Consider the following 20,008-nt stretch of genomic DNA (forward strand, 5'->3'; position numbering starts at 1 on the left):
TAGCAACTACCAGCCTTGCTGCAAACCAGGCCAAGTAATTGAAGAACTCCAACTGTCTGCAACACTGAGAAATCAGCCCTCTAGCTTTGGGAAAATCTCACAACTGCTTCATTACAACAGCCTGTAGGCAATAGGAGAATACAGAATCCAACATTCCAATTTAGAAGTTTGAATTATATAGGATATTGAGCCTATAATTTTGTGTAACTTAATCTCCACTCATTCTCTTTAAGAAGCAGATAGCCCAGGCGGGGGGTGGGGGGAGGCTTTATTATTTACCCTTTACTGATTCTTTTTATTTTAAGCAAAGTAACACATGCTCATAGTTTAAAGAATCCTCTGTCATACAAGGTCTGTCAAAACCAGAGCATTTCCCAACTCCACCTTACCCCTATTTTCCTTGCTTCTGAGTCAACTATTTTCAATTCTTTTAGCTCAAGAGTTAATAAACAGTACAAGCTAAATCTAGCCAGTTTCCTGTCATGATACAGTTTTATTGGAAAAGTCATGCCCAAATTGTGACTTCTCTCATACCCCTGGGCAGAGTTGAGTAGCTGTCAGAGACCTCTGAGCCATAAAATCTAAAGATTTACTATTTGACCTTTTGCACAAAAAGTTTGCCAACCTGTTTTGGCTGTAGTTTTGACATGCACCTCCATGTTGCGATATAACATGCCATGTGGCATGTTTTTTTTTCTCTGAATTAGGCAGTATTTATTAACCTCCCAGAATGCAATACAGATTTAGCTCCTTCCTCAGCGTGTGCATCCCCCCACATACACACTTCCTACTCCTTCGTTCTTCCCAACTACCTTGTAATTTAATCAGAATAGCTGCTTATTCAGTGTTTGCATTATCATGATCATGTATGCTTATTTAGGATGTAGCCATGTAGTAAGTTATTATTTTTCATGTTGACACATTTATTATATAAAGGATATGATATAAAGTATACATGTAAACAACCAGATGGAGATATATAGGTGAGGTCAGGAAGGGTATTTCTGTCCTCAAGTTGGGATGCACCATCCTCATGGCAGGCAGCTATCTTCACCAACCCAGCAGCTCTCAGAATTCCATATATTGGGTTTTCTTAATGGAAACTTCATTATGTAGGCAAGAACAAACATTAATTTGGTTTAAAAGCCCTCTCCCCTTCCCTGAGGATAGGATGGGAAAGAAAATTCCAAGCTTCTAATTATGGTGTGGTCTCTCTGGTGATAAGCTCCCATCTGATGCTATCCAGGGCTACCTCATTGAAACAAAAACCCTATCACCCAGAGAACCAGGGACCAGGGTCAAAGATCAAATATCAAAACAGAAGTTGCTCTTCGTGCTTTTATTACTCAGGAAATCACAAGGGTGTTAGGAGATCTGTACCAGGAATCAGGGGCAGAAAGCAATATATGTTTCTTTTTTTTTTTTTCATTTTTATTTTTGGCTGCACTGGGTCTTCATTGCTGTACATGGGCTTTCTCTAGTTGCATGGTGAGTGGGGGCTACTCTTTAGTTACAGTGCATGGGTTTCTCATCACAGTGGCTTCTCTTGCTATGGAGCAAGGCTCTAGGGCCCTGGGGCTTCAGCAATTGCAGTGTGTATGCTCAGTAGTTGTGGCATTTGCTTAGCTGCCCCGTGGCATGTGGGATCTTCCCAGACCAGGAGTTGAACCTGTGTACCCTACACTGACAGGTGGATTCTCAACCACTGGACCACCAGAGAAGTCCATATATGTGTGTGTATATATATCCTTTTATTACACTGTGCCCCAAGATTTCATATCTGGCTTCTGTCTGGCCTTACCCTAATAACTTTGAGGGGGAAAAAAAGACATTCAGCACATTCCTATAGGCAAAGTTATATAATTCCTATAATAGTATGTTTCAGCATTAATTCATTTAAAAGAGTGGATCTTAAAGGGTGGTTTGTGGACTCCTGCAGGTCCCTAAAACACTTTTGGGATTTTCCAGGTCAAAACTATATTTCTAACAATGCTAGGAAATTATTTGCCTTTTTTCACTCTCATCCTCAAAACAGTGTGCAAGAGAACTTTGCAGAGGCTTCTTGATATGTGATGATGTCATTGTTCTGACAGTTAATAGAACATGTGTGGATTCTTTTAACTTTTTTCTTCCGGTTTTATTGGTACAATTAATATACAGCACTGTGTAAGTTTATAGTGTTTAGCATATTGACATATACATTATGAAAAGATTACAGTAAATTTAGTGAACATCCATCATCTCATAAATACAAAATAAAAACTATTTTTCCTTATGACGAGAACTCTTAGGATTTACTCTGTTAACAACTTTCATATACAGCAAGTCAATTATATTAATCATATTATATATTACATCCAAATACTTATTATCTGGAACTCTGTACCCTTTGACCATCTTCTAAAAAAATAATTATACTACACAAAGATACAAAGACACAAGAAATGGTAAGCGTGTGTAATAATATATTTTTCTTATTTAAAAAATATTTTTAAAGGGTAATTGTTTAAAGAAAAATAATAATTTATTGTGCATTTACAACATTGTTAGAAGTAAAACTCATGATAAAATACAGCACAAAGTTTCAGAGAGGGAAATTGGAAGTATACTTTTTTAAAGTTTTTGAGTGGTACATTGTTACTTGAAGATAGATTGTGATAAAGATGTATACTAGAAACCTTAAAGCAAAACCTTGCCAAAAAAAAGAAAATCTTAAGCTAGGTCGTAAAAATTTATTGATTAATCCAAAGTCAAGGGGAAGGTGGCAGAGGAGGGTACAAAGAACAGACAGGAAAAAGAAAAAACAAACTGCAACTACACTAATACTTACGTTAATGAAAACGTTCTAAATACCAACTTAAAAGGAAGAAATTGCCATACTAGATAAAAAGCAACACCCAACAATATGCTAGCAATAAGAGATCCACTTTATATTAAAAGTTATGTATTATATAAAAAGACAAATTGATTAAAATAGGTTAAAAGGATGGGAAAACATATACTATGCTAAAAACCAATGCTGGTTATAAATACTAAGATTAAGTAGATAAAAAAGAAATAAAGAGGATCATTTCTTAATGGTATAGGGGTCAACATAAAAGGACACAACTCTAAATGTTTAAATATGTAGTAGGGAAAGTTAGTCGCTCAGTCACGTTCGACTCTGCTACCTCGAGGATGTAGGCCGCCAGGCTCCTCTGTCCATGGAATTCTCCAAGCAAGAATACTGGAGTGGGTAGCCATTCCCTTCTCCAAGGGATATTCCCCACCCAGAGATTGAAACTGAGTCTCCAGCATTGCAGGCAGATTCTTTACCATTTGAGCCACCAGGGAAGCCCAAGTATCTAATAACAAAACTTCAAAATGCACAACTACACTTGGAGGTTTAAACGTCCTTCTGTCGGCAGTTTACAAGATCTCTTCAACTGCTGTACAACTAGTTTGGCATGGGCCGAGAAAGAGTGCGTTCACACGTGAAATGTGACTAAAGTTTTTTTAATATCATGTATGATTTTACTTTCTATAGCCAGTGGCACTATAGTATTGTTATTCATCACTACTGTCCAACAGTAATATATTTAGCGTATGGATTTTCATCTTCTGTCAAGTTACCCTAAGCCAGGAATGGGTGAGTGCTTAGTCATGTTCGACCCTTTGCGATCCCCTGGACTGTAGCCCACCAGGCTGCTCTGTCCACGGAATTTTCCAGGCCAAGAATACCGGAGTGGGTTGCCATTTCCTCCTCCAGGGTATCTTTCCCACCCAGGGATACTTACACTGAACACCTCAGGGGTTTAAAAAAAAAAAACAGCACTGCCTAGGGCAGTGGTTTTCAAACTTGAGTATAAGGATTATCTGGTGGACTTGTTAAAATTCAGATTTCTGGGCCCATCCCAGCGTTTCTGATTCCGTAGGTACGGAACAGGGCCAAGATTTTCAGTTTCTAACAAATTGCCGGGGGATGCCAATTCCCGGGACCACACTCTTGGCCTAAAATTTTGTTATTCCTTTCTTACCACTGATTTCGAGGCAATCCGTCGGTTTTCAAACAATTCCCAAGGCTAAGGACTCCACTGCCAGCAATGAGGAAGTAACCCAAAGTCAAACCCAGCGGCTAGGTGAGTTCTAGGCCGCCTAAAGCCCCGCGAGAATTCGCGTGATGACGCCAGCGTCTGCATCAGCGTTACGTCGGCGTCGGCCACGTTCAGCGGAGACGGGAGCAAGATGGCGATTCCGGGCAGGCAGTGAGTGATCCGGGAGTTAGGGTCAGACTGGGGAGTGAGATACCACGGCGACTGTGTCTTTGACCGAGGAGTAGAAGTGCTCTGGAATTGAAGGGGCTGTGTCGTCAGGGATAGAGGCGGGGAAAGCGAGAAATCCCGAGGAACATATATTCCCATCCCCCCACACGTTTTGCAGGATGGAAGCCCGAAGTTTGAGGGAGAAACTTGTGAGGAAATAAAGGAAGTTAGGCTGAGGGGCAGAGAGCGAGACTTTTCTATTTTCCAAAAGCTCGGTCTGAGGCCCCTCAGTCTTGCTTCCTACCCCGCGCTTGAGTTTCTCCCCGGTTGGATGCTTTCAGGGGAAATGAGAAGAGAGACATTTCCTGGCTTTCTTAGAGGGCCTTGTTCTCCTTGGCAGCTCAAGTTCTGATTCCCGCCCTCCCTTCTCGGTTTAGGAATGTTGTGCTGAGAAGCCACAAAAAAGGGTAGGCACATAGGGAATTGGGGTATACCTTGCCGTAAAAGAGAAATGTTACATGTTTTTGGAAGCTTTACCTTAGATGTATAATCCTCAGTTGTGATGCGGCTTCCCGTTATATCTGCATCTTAAAGGCCCAAACGTGAGAAGAAACCAATTGAGTTGGGTCTGATGGGATGGTTCTTTCAGGTGCTCCAAGACAAAGCACGTGAGCTTTATAAAGTGTAATGGTAATTTGCCCCATAGCTACTTGGGTTTCTCAGTTAATGTAATCTTTAAAAAATTTTAATGGATGACATTAATCTTTATTTAATAACTTATTTAAAATGATATATACCCAGTAAGGGGAGGGGGGATGTTTTCTTGACTCTTGTTAGGCCGCAAGGATAATTTAGTCTTTTTCTTTTTAGTGGACCTCAACTGAGCTTTCCACTAACATTTTTTTTTTAACTTTCCTATCGTTTCACTATCTAAAACTTCCAAGCTCTTCATTCACTTCTCTTCTTTAACCTAGAATAATAGTTTAAAAATCTTAAGTGCATTTTGAAGCTTTTAGATCGTTGAAAATCAGAACCAGGGTTGTGTGAAGATCATAAGCTCTGTGACATGTTTTGACTTGGTAGCTTCATCCGGAAGAGGTAGTGGATGTATTACTGTTTTAACATTTAGGTATAATGGTGTAATTTCTATTTCAAAACAAAAAATATGCAGGTATGGGCTTATTTTGCCAAAGAAGGCACAGCAGTTGCACCCTGTTTTGCAAAAACCTTCAGTGTTTGGGAATGATTCTGATGATGATGATGATGAGGTAAGGGAAACTTTTTCTACTGCATTGTTGGAATTGTTTTTGTTTTTAAATTGAACTTGTGAATTTGATATCTTTGCTTGCTTCAAATGTTTTGTTGGTACAGTGTATCTGTAGCATAATTTACAGAAGTAACAAAGGAATACTTAAAGAAAACTCCATTGGTGGTTTATTTTTTTTGCTAAGTGATACATGGATAATCCAAGAGATTTTCGTTTAACAGCTATGAACTTCAGCTATTTTTAAGCAGTTAGACAAAAGTAATTTCATACAACTAATACTGATACAACAAAATTGTTAGTGTAAAGATCCTAGGAAATCAGCTATTGAGATGTCACCAATTTCCTAGAAATTTTTATCAGCAAAAATAGTTTCTTGTGAGATGACTTTTGTAGTTATTCAGTATCTGCTAAATGTAATTACACAGTGTAGTTATGGTAGTGTATAAAGTTAGCATTGATAATACTACAATAATGACATCTAATATGAAAATTCTATGTTTTAGCAGCCAAAACAGTGTTTTTCTATGAAGCCCACAGTTCTTAACAAGCATATCAAAATAAGTGCACCCTTCCAAATGTCAAATTTGAAATTAATAGATTTTAAGTGTGTAAAATATGAAATTCATGGATTTTAAGTGTATAGGTTGATAACTTTCAACAAATACATATGCCTCAAAGTGAGTGTTAGTTGCTCAGTCATGTCCAACTCTTTACAACCTCATGGACTGTAGCCTACCAGCCTCCTCTGTCCATGGAATTCTCCAGACAAGATTACTGGAGTGAGTTGCCATTCCTTTCTCCAGGGAATCTTCCTGCCTCAGGGGTTGAACCCAGATTTCCTTCATTGCAGGCGGATTCTTTACCATCTGAGCCACCAGTCAAGACGTAAAACATTTCACTCTTCCCTGAAAGTTCTTTCATACCTCTTTGCAGTTAATTTACTTTCCCATATTCTGCCCCAGACAACTATTTCATTGTGGTTTTGATTTGCATTTTGATGATGACCTATGATTTTGGCCATTTATGTATCATCTTTAGAAAAAAGTCTGTTGGCATAATTTGCCTAGTTTTTTTTTTTTTGCCTAGTTTTTAATTGGGTTATTTGTCATTTTGCTATGAGTTGTAAGATTCCTTTGTATGTTCTAGGTACAGATCACTTGGTGGTGATGGTGGTTTAGTTGCTAAGTCATGTCCGACTCTTGTGACCCCATGGACTGTAGCCTGCCAGGCCCCTCTGTCCATAGGATTCTCCAGGCAAGAATAAGTTATTAGATGTAATTTGTAAATATTTTCTCCCATTCTGTGGATTGTCCTTTTACTTTCTTGACAATGTCCTTTGAAGTACAAAAGTTCAATTTTAAGGAAGTCTGGTATATTTTTTTCCTTCAGTTGTTACTGCTTTGGTGTCATTACCTAAGAAACCATTGCTTAATCCAAGGTCAAGGTTTATGCCGTGGTTCATTTTGAGTTAAATTTTGTATTTGATATGAGATAGGAGGTTTTGTTTCATTCTTTGCATGTGGAAGGATATCCAGTTGTCTCAACACCATTTGTTGAAGGCTCTTCCCCATTGAATTGACAGTACCCTTGTGGTTTGTTTTAATGTACGTTCAGTCAGTTCATTAACTCAGTGGTGTCTGACTCTTTGTGACCGCATGGACTGCAGCATGCCATGCTTCCCTGTCCATCACCAACTCCCAGAGCTTGCTCAAACTCATGTCCACCGAGTTGGTGATGCCATCCAACCATCTCACCCTCTGTCGTCCACTTTTCCTCCTGCTTTCAGTCTTTGCCAGCATCAGGGTCTTTTCCAGTGAGTCAGTTCTTAACATCAGGTGGCCAGAGTACTGGAGCTTCAGCATTATTGCTTCCAATGAATATTCAGGACTGATTTCCTTTAGCACTGGCTAGTTTGATCTCCTTGCAGTCCAAGGTACTCTAAAGAGTCTTTTCCAACACCACATTTCAAAAGCATCAATTCTTTGGTGCTCAGCTTTCTTTATGGTCCAACTCTCGCATCCCTACGTGACTACTGGACAAACCATAGCTTTGTCTAGAGGGACCTTTGTTGGTAAAGTAATGTCTCTCCTTTTTAGTATGTTGTCTAGGCATTAAAAAAAAATATTTTAAAGTTCTCCTCTTTCACTTTCATCAAGAGGCTCTTCAGTTCTTCACTTTCTGCCATAAGGGTGGTGTCATCTGCATATCTGAGGTTATTGATATTTCTCCTGGCAATCTTGATTCCAGCTTGTGCTTCATCCAGCCCAGCATTTCTCATGATGTACTCTGCATATAAGTCAAATAAGCAGTGTGACAATATACAGCCTTGACATACTCCTTTCCCAATTTGGAAGCAGTCCATTGTTCCATGTCTGGTTCTAACTGTTGCTTCTTGACCTGCATGTAGATTTCTCAGGAGGCAGATAAGGTGGTCTGATATTTACATCTCTTTAAGAATTTCCCTCAGTTTGTTGTGATCCACACAGTCAAAGGCTTTGGCGTAGTCAATAATGTCAAAAAAAATTTAATGTACAAGTAATTTTTAAAATCACTATGGACACAACAGAAAAATATGACAGTTTATCTTGAGGTTTCACATAAATTATCCTGGCATACCCATGTAATACAAAGCAGCATTGCTTCAGTTTGAGAAGGATGGGTTTGTACAACTGATATAGAAAGTTTACTCATATGATTACTGTTTCTTTTCCATTGTGAGATGAGCCTAATGGTGGTAGCTGGACAGTGGGTACTGTTTAGTCAACAGAAAGGCTTAGAGCCATTTTTCTCTTCCTTTTTGTCCCCCTTCCTTTTACATAGAGGGACTTTAATGCAGAGAATTGGTTACATGGCTAATTGACTTGAGAAGCTACAAAAGATGGTGAAGCAACGCAGAGTTTGTTGTTGTTGAGTCGCTAAGCTGTGGCTGACTCTTTTGCACCCCCCTGGACTGTAGCCCGCCAGGCTCCTCTGGCCATGAGATTTCCCAGGCAAGATCTTGGAGTGAGTTGCCATTTCCTTCTACAAGGGATCTTTCCCCACCCAGGGATTAAATCTGTGTCTCCTGCATTGGTAGGTGGATTCTTGACCACTGAGCCACCTGGGAAGCCCAACCCAAAGATTAGCGGTAGAAAAAAGCAAGAAGTGATAAATGGAGAGATTCAAGTAGGAGTTGGGTTCTGGAGGCCAGGGGCTAGGATTACTTGGTGGGAACTGAACTTTTCTAAAAGGAGTTGAAGCCACAGGGAAGATTCAGTCTTAGAGAGAAAAGCAGGGAAAAATACTAGTTGTATCCCATTCTTCTACCCTCCAATAGACTATCTTGGTATCTCTTTGGTAGAGCCCAGTCAGAAGCCTATTGATGAAGGAGCTGCAGTTTACTTCTTAATGAGCAGAGAATATAAAATTGTTCCTTAGCATAATTTCTTTACCTATAGAAAATCAGTCTAGGGGAATTCTTCAGTGGTTCACTGGTTAGGACTTTTCTGTTTCACTGCTGAGGGCCCAGGTTCAACCCCTGCTCAGGGAACTAAGATCCCCCAAGCTGTGCCATGCATCTAAAAAAATGTGATGATTCCAGTTTATCCTCACATATTATTTGAATGTTAGTAAGCTTTGAATATTAACTCTTTTTTAAAAATTTATTTTATTGACGTGTAGTTGATTGAGGATGTGTGAATTTCTGCTGTCCAGCAGAGTGATTCAGTTTTACATATATATCTATATACACATGCTTTTTCATATTCCATTATGGTTTATCATAGGATATTGAATCCAGTTCTCTGTGCTGTACAGTAGGACCTTGTTTATTTATTGTCTGTATAATAGTTTGCATCTGGTAGTCCCAAACTCCGTGTCCATTTCTCCCCACTCCCTCTCCCTCTTGGCAACCACAAATCTGTTCTCTATGGCCGTGAGTCTAAAACTCTTTTCTTTAAAAATTAATCCGTTTAAGCAACAGTAAGGTTATTCCTATTTTGGAAAAGACAGAGAAAGATATTTTATGGTTCCCCTCCTGAAGAGGGCATTTGATACACCTGATGAGCTTCCAAAGCAAATCCAGCTATTCTTATTTTCACCAATTCCACAGAAGCAATTAAGAACCCAAATTTAAGATCAGACTTTTCTCTCAGTGGTCCAGCAGAGGGGGCCCTACCAAATGAAATCTGTGTTTTAATATGTGCTGGTATCCAGAATTAGTTTAAAAATGGGAGAAAGTAGTAGTCTAGCACTTCAAATTATTACTTAACTAGTCCCTCTTTTTTAAATTAGCAGAACTAAATAGACAGTTATCGTTTTGTTCAAATGCAGAGGAGATGAAGAGTTTTTACCCTATATAAGTAAGGTTTATGTATGTGTGCTCAGGTGCTCAGTCACATCCGACTCTTTGCAACCCCATGAACTGTAGCCCACCAGGCTCCTCTCCATGGGATGTCCCAGGCAAGAATACTGGAGTTGGTTGGCTTTTCCTTCTCCAGGGAATCTTGCCGACTCAGGGATCGAACCCAGGTCTCTTGTGTCTCTGGCATTAGCAGGCAGGTTCTTTACCACTGAGCCACCTGGGAAGCCCCTGTAAGTAAGGTTTATAGTGTATCCAAATGCTGTTATCTGGTCATAAGTATTCGAGTAGTTTTGCTATGGTGCTAATGTGTTTATTTTCTGTTTTTCCAATTCTTTATTCTAGTCCCATTGCTACCACCTTTATCACGTCTGTCATGAATTATTTTAATAGCTTTATAATTAGTTTCCTTATCACCTCTCTCTCATCAAATTCATTTCAAATACTGTTGATAGATTGATCTGCCTCAGTTCAGTTCAGTCACTCAGTCATGTCCAGCTCTTTGCGACCCCATGAATTGCAGCATGCCAGGCCTCCCTGTCCATCACCAACTCCTGGAGTTCACCCAAACCCACGTCCCTCGAGTCAGTGATGCCATCCACCCATCTCATCCTCTGTCGTCCCCTTCTCCTGCCCCCAATCCCTCCCAGCATCAGAGTCTTTTCCAATGAGTCAACTGTTCGCATGAGGTGGCCAAAGTACTGGAGTTTCAGCTTTAGCATCATTCCTTCCAAAGAACACCCAAGACTGATCTCCTTTAGAATGGACTGTTGGATCTCCTTGCAGTCCAAGGGACTCTCAAGAGTCTTCTCCAGCACCACAGTTCAAAAGCATCAATTCTTCGGCACTCAGCCTTCTTCACAGTCCAACTCTCACATCCATACATGACCCCTGGAAAAACCATAGCCTTGACTAGACGGACCTTTGTTGACAAAGTAATGTATCTACTTTTGAATATGCTATCTAGGTTGGTCATAACTTTCCTTCCAAGGAGTAAGCGTCTTTTAATTTCATGGCTGCAGTCACCATCTGCAGTGATTTTGGAGCCCCCAAAAATAAAGTCTGACACTGTTTCCACTGATCTGCCTAAAACAGTTGTAATCACTGTTACTTCCTTGCTTTTGAACCTAAATGTATTTAAAATCTAAACTTATCTTGACATAGCCTTCCCTGTGCTTTGGCTTCAAAATGCTCATTAGCGTTTTCTCCTATGTTTTTCCGTGCAGAGTACACTGTCACGTTTGTATTTTTTTACAACTCTACTTTTCTTCACACTGGAAGTGTCTCTATCATATATGTCAGATTATAGCCATCTTTTCAAACCCAGTGCAAAAGCTGCCTTCTTCAAGATTTTCCCCACTGAAAACACTCTTCCTTTTTTCTGACACTCTTTATCATTTTTAGAGCACTTTGTTATACCTTATATTGTAAGTTATTTGCATACAAGTTTTACACTGTGCAAGAGTATGAGCTCCAGGAGTTAAGATCTGTCTGTGCTGACTTCAAAGAATGAGTAAAGTTATTTACTCAGATGTTTTAGCTGTGTTGTAAAGAGCCAGATAGTAGACACTTTAGGTTTTGCAAGCTAAGTGCTCAAATTTGCTTTCACAGTGTGAGAGTAGCCATTAGATAACATGTAAATGAATGAGCATGACTAATGTGTTCTAATAAAACTTTATTTACAAAGTGGGGGGCGCGTAGCTGAAATTTAGCTGTGCTTGCTGTCCACTAATGTATACAATTATCCAGAGTACTTCTGACAAGTATTTCACAAGTGTTTTAAAGTGGTCAGTGACTAAAATAGATGTTGCATGACAAGTTAAAACATGAAACTTTCTTTTAGATATTTCTGTGATAAATGCTTGCTCATTTCGCAGAATATAATGAATTTTCCTTTTAGTCTTGGCAATTGAAATACTTATTTCTAGATAATGATATTCTCGTGAGATCCAGTTTTGCAATATAACTCATATGCCATGACGAGGTATGATTCGTACCACCTGAGAATTGTTGCTGTTGGATAAAGATAAAAACTTCTGCATCTCTTTAAAGAAAGTATTAATTTAAAACAGATAACTAAAGTTTATTTAGTTTTTTTTAATATTTACCAAACATGTCAGATAAATGGTGGATGATAATAATTGCACTTTGAATACTCAGAAGCCAGGTAGTCCTTTTATAGGTTAAGCTTTCATTTTCATAAGATATAAAGCAGTTATAAAAACTGTAAGAAAAACACCAAAACCCTCAGAGAAAACTGGAAAACATAAGGTATAGAAGAAATAGAAATATCTAATAAGCAATAAAAATACTTAATCTTGCTATATATCTAAGAAGGGTAAATAAGGGCAGCAGTAAGATGCCTTTTAAAGAAACTAATATAGATAATACTTTTGAAAATGATATGGCAAAGTTTTGATGAAATGGGAAATTTTAAAATTCAAAATTTTGTTGATGTAAATCAGTGCCCCTTTCAGAAAACAATTTGGCAATTTGTATCAATCCTTTAAGGGTCAGGTATGTTTAACCCACTGTATCAGTCAGAAGGTGGAAGCTGTGCCAGTATTTTCCTTTCTAAAATTCTCTCCTGAGGACATGGTCAGAAATTTGTATTAAAGATTTATAGATACACAGAAGTCTTTATTTCAGAGTTGTTTATGATAGTAGAAACTTAGAACCAGTCCAGCTTTCAACAGTGAAAGCATGGCTAAGTAAAGTGAGGTACAATGTCTGTACAAAATTATTATAAATAAAATAAAAGGAAAAAAGAGTAAATAAATCATTTCAGAATTAATAGTAGTCTTTAGTGCATTTATGAGTAATTTATGCTTTTCTGTATTTTCCTGTTGAAAAATATTTTTTGAGAAAAATTTATGCTGGACTTTAAGAATTTTCTGTAAGATACTTAGCTTCCAAATCATATTAAAATATGAAAGGAAATAGCATTTAATCTGAGAAAGCATAATAAGAGAGAGTACTGGAACCATTTAAAAGCATGAAATAAGTAGAATATAAAATTGAATATGTATATGTGGTTGTAGAAAACTGTATGCATAGAGAAGTAGAAAATAAGTGAAAATTGATCTGAGGGGATTTTTTAGTGATAGTATGAGCTTTTTTCTTTTTTTCAAAATTGTGTTCATTCCACTGTTAAAATTTTTGAGAACAGAAGGAAATCAGTGCTTTAAAAAAAAAATGTGACTATGGTTGTATGGGCTTCCTTGGTAGCTCAGATGGTAGAGAATCTGTCTGCAATACAGGAGACCCAGGTTCAATCCCTGGCTCAGAAAGATCCCCAGAGAAGGGAATAGTAGCCCATTCCAATATTCTTGCCTGGAGAAGACCATGGGGTTGCAAAGAGTCAGACATGACTAAATGACTAATACTTTCACTTTCATAGTTGTATATTCCCAAAGTTAGAAATATTTGCAATTTACTGGATTACATGACATGTTTTCATTGCTTTCACTACTTCCTTTTTTAAAAATTGCATTGAAGTATCGTTGATTTACAATGTTGTGTTCATTTCTTCTGTCCAACAAAGTGGCTCAATTATATGGCAATCCACTCCAGTATTCTTGCTGGGAGAATCCCATGGATGGAGGAGCCTGGTGGGTTACAGTCCACGGGTCGCAAAGAGTCGGACACGACTGAGCAACTTCACTTTCACTTTTCACTTTCTATAGTTGATTTACATTGTTGTGTTAATTTCTTCTGTCCAACAAAGTGGCTCAATTATACACACACACACACATATATTCTTTTTCATATTCTTTTCCATTATGCTTTGTCACAGGATACTGTGCTATACATTGTTGTTTATCCATTCTATATGTTTGTCTCTACTAATTCCAAACTCATATTCTTTTCCTCCCCTCCTCCTTCCTCTAGGCAACCACTTTTTATATCTGTGAGCCCATTTTTGTCTTGTAGATATGTTGATTTGTATTGTATTTTAGATTCCCATATAAGTGATGTTACATGGTATTTATCTTTCTGACTTTGCCTAGTATGATAAGCTCTAGGTCCATTCATGTTGCTGCAAATGGCATTATTTCATTTTCTTCCATGGATGAGTAGTGTTCCTGTGTGTGTGTGTATGTGTATGTGTGTGTGTGGTGTGGTGTTTGTGTGTGTATTCCACATCTTCCATGGGTGAGTAGTGTTTGAGTGTGTGTGTGTTCCATATCTATCCATTCATCATTTTCTTCCATGGGTGAGTAGTATTCCTGTGTGTGTGTGTGCATGTGGGTGTATTCCACATCTTCTTTATCCATCCATCTGTTGGTGAACATTGTGGTTGTTTCCATGTCTTGCCTGTTGTAAATAGTGCTGCTATGAACGTAGAGGTGCTTGTATCTTTTTGAATTGTTATTTTGTCTGAATATGTGCAAAGGGGTGGGATTGCTGGATCATATGGCAACTCTGCTTTTAGTTTTTTGAGGCATCTCCATACTGTTTTCCCACCAAAGGTGTGAGAAAGGTTTCCTTTTCCCTCTACAACACTTGTTACTTACAGACTTTGTAATGATGGGCATTCTCATTGGTGTGAGGTGGTACCTCGTTGTAGTTCTGATTTGCATTTCTCTAATAATTAGCACCATTGAGCATCTTTCTGTGTGCCTACCAGCCATCTGAATGTCTTCTTTGGAGAAATATCTAAATAGATGTGGAATATATATATATATACATTCTGAAGTCTGGGAGTTATGCCTATTTGTCTTTCATCACTTTAATTCCAATATTTTAAAAACACTTTCTTGAATAAGTAGTCTTCATAGGTCTGTTTTTCTTAATGAAAAATGAATTTATTTTAGTTGGAAGCCTGTTTGGCTTGCTGATGCTAAAAAAAAGTTAAAAATTTAATCTCTGAACATTATAATTGCATTTTTCACTGTTTATCAATCTTGAAATTTACTATTTCTCTGGAGGTAGTCTAGTATAGTTCAAATAAAATGAGTTGTATAGACATGACAAAGCATATTATTTGTGAAAATGGCAGGAAATTGGGGTTATTTTAATGATGGCTAAGAATTTTTTTCATTTTTATCATTTGCTACTAAACTGAATTCTGAGAAATTCATGATACTGAATATATTAATACATAATAACAGTATAAACAAAGATTTTTAAGTAAATGTGTAATTTTGCCAAGAATTCATTTTTTAACCTGTTATCCATGAGTGAAATAGAAACATAAGGAAATGCAAGAAGAGAGCAAAGGGCAACTTTAAATGATATAATTTTGTTAGGAGTGGGAGCCGCAGCAAGAGAACTCTGTTCTCCTTATTTTATCCTCCAGTAGGATAAGAGCATTACAGAAGTGGCTAAACTAATCCAGGTTAAGATGAGTGAAGTAGGAATTTTTGTCATTTTCTAGGAAAGAAATGGTAGTATTAATCATGAATCCTCTTAGATGTAAAGTTATTTTGTGAATCTCTGGTTAAATCTATTGAGTTTTTTGCCAAATTATGTTGACACATGGCTGAGGGTTTTTTTTTTCCCTATCTTCTTTGGTCTGAAATATAATTCAGAAGCACTGTTGTATTTTTCAACTCCTGAGGTTGGTTTGGTTTGTTTCTCTGCTTTAAAATAATTTTTGTAAAAATTGGTATTCTCTATTTGGTGAGACATTCTGGCCTGGAGAATTCCATGGACTGTATAGTCCATGGGGTCGCAAAGAGTTGGACACGACTGAGCGACTTTCACTTTCACTTCTTCATACTTTAGTTCTTTAGACATAGTTTCCTTTAGTTCATTGAAGGCTTTTATTCTGTGCGTGAATCGTGCTCTCTTATTTATGTATATGTCTCATAATTTGGGGTTGAAAATTGAAAATTTAGAATAATAGAAAATGGCAGCTCTGCAATCAGAGCTGCCCCTGTTCCCAAGGTTTGTTGTTTGTTTGTTGATTGTTTTGCTTTTTTTGTTTAGTGATTATCTGAACTAATTCTTTGAGTCTATGTTTGTCGTGTGTGGCCACCAGAGTCTGCTTGGTTACTTTAGTGGTCAACTAATGACCTGACAGACTTCCTTAAACACCTGTAACTAATAGGTCTCCAGTCTGCCAAGAGGCTTTGTGTACATGTTGGCATATGTCTTCGGTACATAACCAGGCATTTTACAACTTTGCCTTAGCCTTCACTTCTGCTTGTACAGAGCCTCATGTCAGTCCTCAAGATCAGTCTTGAGAGTTTAGGACCTTCTCAGGTTTTTCCTGATCTTGCACAAAGGTCTGTGTGTGCATGTGGTTTTCATGATCCCCAGAAACATTTTGGAGATTTCAAAGTCCCAGTGGACTTTCTGTTCTGCTTTAAGCTTTTTGCTTAACCATAACCTATTGTTTTCCCCAACTATTAAAACTGTTACCCACTGTCTCAGGCTACCCTGATCTTCAACAGTTGTCTTTTGATTGTTTTTGACAGATACCTCCAGGGAAAAGGCTGTTTTACAAAGCAACTCTTGTCAAGTCAAATAAAAACAGCCTTCTGAGTGGCGTCTTCCAGGGACCATCAGACAGTTCCAATAATTCTCTTGGATAGGGTTTTGAAAGAACCTCATTTGCCCTCTGTAGTGGCTGCCAGACTGCTGATTTTTCTGCTATGATTGTGGTCTCTTGTTTTTAGGCCACCATGGTACTAGGACGGGGGTGATGGAAATAGGGTAAGTTAAAACACCATAGAGTTCTTACCAAGATTCAGCTGTTCTTGGATAGATGTTCCCTGGACTGCTGTTAAGCTATTGGTTAATTTCAGAGTTCTAAAAAAGCTGATCCTAACTTTTTTTGGCCAATGTTTTTATGCTCTTTTGGAGAAGAGAATGTTTGTCAGGTCTATACTCTGCCATTTTCAGTGACATTCCAGGTTGTCTGTTAAGCCTCTCCGATGCATTTTTTGCACACTTTAGACAGTCATCTTACTTGTTTAAAAATCACTATTCATTTCCCATTGCTCTTAGAGACCAAAATGTTCATTTTTGTCCTACAAACTCATGCATTGTCTTGCATTCTCTTTTCCTCAGTTGTTCTTCACTCTATTGCTCTTTCCTTATTTGAAATTGCCTTCAGTCATTTAAGTGGATTTTTGTGTCACCTTCCATTTTATAGCAGGCTTCCCAGATGGCTTAGATGGTAAAGTATCTGCCTGCAATGTTGGAGACTTGGGTTCGATTCCTGGGTTGGTAAGATCCCCTGGAGAAGGGAATGGCAACTCAAGTATTCTTGTGTGGAGAATCCCATGGGCAGAGGAACCTGGTGGGCTACACAGTCCATGGGATCGCAAAGAGTCAAACGCCACTGAGCGACTAACACCACAGTTTCATAATAAAAAAAAATTATAGAGATTTTGATTGGAATTGCATTGAATATATAGTTTAGTTTAGAAGAGAATTGATATTTTAGTATTTTACTTTTTTCATATATGAAAATGGCATTTCTTTATTCAGGTGTTCTGTATATCCTTTAGTACAATTTTATCATTTTTTTCTGTAAAGGTGACATCCATCTTTTGTTAGATTTATTTGTAGGTACCTTATAGCCCTGTTATTGTATAAGGAAACTTTTTCTAATTTATTATAAAAGCTTCTGTTTTTTGTTATTGTTGATTTAATTTTAGTAAATATAGTTCTAATAGTTTGATGATTCGTATTTCCTTTGTAGACAATCATATTGTCTGTAAACAAGGATAATTTTGTCTCTTTGAATTTTTAGTTCTTTTACCTCATATTTCTTGTTTTGCTATGTGATTATGAGTGTTTTATTATATTGACTGAAAACTACAATATAGAGATAAATAGAAGCAGTGATAGAAACTTTGTTACATTCCTGACTTTAATGGAAATTGCTTAGGAAATTTCTCAAGTGTGATTTTTGCTTTAAGTTTTGGATACTATTTTTAGTTCACTAATAATTTTTATCCTAAGATTATTAAACTTTAATTTTTTAGCATCAATATGAATTTATATTAATGTTTTAAAGTTAAATCATTTCTTGTATTTCTGTATTTTGAAATTCCTTGGTTTTTTAATTTAATTCCGTGCACTCTAGTAGTTCTTTAACCAGTGATTTCCATTTCTGAGGTCTTTTGCATAATTTCCTTATGGAGTAGTTTTTCAACATATTCTCATGGGGCATTATTTCCTAAATTCTTAATTGTTAAGGAATGATTGATTGTTGTTTTTATCACCTAAATAACCTGAATGGTGTACTATCTCTCTAATAACAATTTATTTCAAAACTTTGTAGACTTTAGTCATTTTCTCTGGGACTGAATGTTTTTATTAGAAAGTACAGTAGTATAGTTATTTTATCGCACTTCCAATGAATTACTTTCTTATTGGCCTGGACAGCTGGTGACTATTTTCTTTATATACTTTAAGTTCTGTGTGTTTTGGTACAAATAATTTTGAATTACTTTCCCTGGAATACATTGTTACTTTTTACCTGAAATATTTAACTATTTCTTGTCATAGAATTTTATTTTCATCACGTCAATACTTTTTCTGATCCATTTGCTTTTTGTCTCTTTGAAGGATCACCTCTGTTTGCCATATCATCATGCATTCATTAGTTCATTCAAATATTTAGTGATTCCTGCTCTGTCCCAATGAAACACAGCAAAGCCACTGCCCTTTTGGAGTTTACATTCTACTGGGAAGAGAAGAGGTGATAAATGGTTAACAGATTAGTAAATTACTTGTTAGTTTAAGAAGATAATGAGGACCAAGAGAAAGTGGAGTCGGGTAAGATGAGAGAGTTAAACAGATATTAAAGAGAGTTAAACAGGTATCGATCTTTGTCTTTTTTTTGCATCAAGTATTTTAGTTACCTTTTTTCTGTCTTGTTTCTAATTTGTTAGTTTTAGTGGTTGTTAATGGTCTGTTTTAGTCTTCATATTTTTTCTTAGTTCATTCTTCAGTCTCCTTTTCCATCCTTTCTTTCCTGTTACGTGATCATTAACTTTTTAAATTAATGGTCTTATTTTGAAAGAGTTTGATTGGGAAAAGCAAGAAGGAAATGGAGATGATAGAAGGGATAATGGTAGAGTTGGTGGAAATTTCCTTTTTGTTGTTGTCTTAGATGGAGATGATTTGTGCATGTTTAAAAGGAAAGAAGCTAAAGGAAAAGGGAGATTTTATGCTAAAGAATCTAAGGTGTCAAGAAGTTAAGTAAATTGACCTGTGTCACACACACAGTAGTTAGGTAATAGAGCTAGATTTTGACCTCAGAAGATCTGCCGGATGTGAAATGCTGGGCTGCATGATGCAGAAGCTGGAATCAAAATTGCCAGGAGAAACATCAGTAACCTCAGATATGCAGATGACACTACCCTTATGGCAGAAAGTGAAGAACAACTGAAGAGCCTCTTGATGGAAGTGAAAGAGGAGAGTGAAAAAGTTGACTTAAAACTCAACAGTCTTAAAACTTAAGATCATGGCACCCGGTTCCAACACTTCATGGCAAATAGATGGGGAAACAATGGAAACAGTGAGAGACTTTGTTTTGGGGGGCTTCAGAATCACTGCAGATGGTGAGTGCAGCCATGAAATTAAAAGACGCTTGCTTCTTGGAAGAAAAGCTATGACCAATCTAGACAGCATATTAAAAAGCAGAGACATTACTTGGCTGACAAAGGTCCATCTAGTCAAATCTATGGTTTTTCTAGTAGTCATGTGTGGATGTGAGAGTTGGGACTATAAAGCTGAGCACCAAAGAATCAATGCTTTTGAACTGTGGTGTTGGAGAAGACTCTTGGGAGTCCCTTGGACAGCAAGGAGATCAAGCCATTCGATCCTAAAGAAAATCAGTCCTGAATATTCATTGGAAGGACTAATGCTGAAGCTCCAATACTTTGGCCGCCTGATGGGAAGAACTGACTGATTGGAAAAGACCCTGATGCTGGGAAAGATTGAAGGCAGGAGGAGAAGGAGACAACAGAGGATGAGATGGTTGGATCGCATCACCGACGTGATGGACATGAATTTGAGCAAACTCCGGGAGTTGGTGATGGACAGGGAAGCATGCTGCAGTCTGTGGGGTCACAAAGAGTCAGACATAACTGAGTAACTGAACTGAGGTGATCTGCCTTATCCAAAGTCTGTGTTTTTAAAAATGATAATTACTCCTTCTGAGAGGAAGTTTGTTTGTAATGGAATTTTAAAAGT

At 37.6% G+C, this 20,008-nt stretch overlaps 1 protein-coding gene across 2 annotated transcripts in view; it reads left to right on the forward strand.

Moving 5' to 3' along the window:
• Positions 1-4,212: 4,212 nt before the first annotated feature.
• The window catches only part of NSRP1 (nuclear speckle splicing regulatory protein 1), a 41,513-nt gene continuing 25,717 nt past the window's right edge, over positions 4,213-20,008 (forward strand). The window contains exons 1-2 of one of the 2 annotated variants that reach the window (XM_068977743.1): positions 4,213-4,244; positions 5,413-5,509. In XM_068977743.1, coding sequence (XP_068833844.1) covers positions 4,225-4,244; positions 5,413-5,509 — 117 coding nt within the window. In that variant the 5' untranslated portion in view covers positions 4,213-4,224. The remainder of the gene's footprint in view (positions 4,245-5,412; positions 5,510-20,008) is intronic. The other variant, XM_068977744.1, reaches the window with a different exon arrangement.

The sequence above is a fragment of the Capricornis sumatraensis genome, chromosome 8 (assembly GCF_032405125.1).
Source record: "Capricornis sumatraensis isolate serow.1 chromosome 8, serow.2, whole genome shotgun sequence".
In the NCBI taxonomy this organism is placed as follows: Eukaryota; Metazoa; Chordata; class Mammalia; order Artiodactyla; family Bovidae; genus Capricornis; species Capricornis sumatraensis.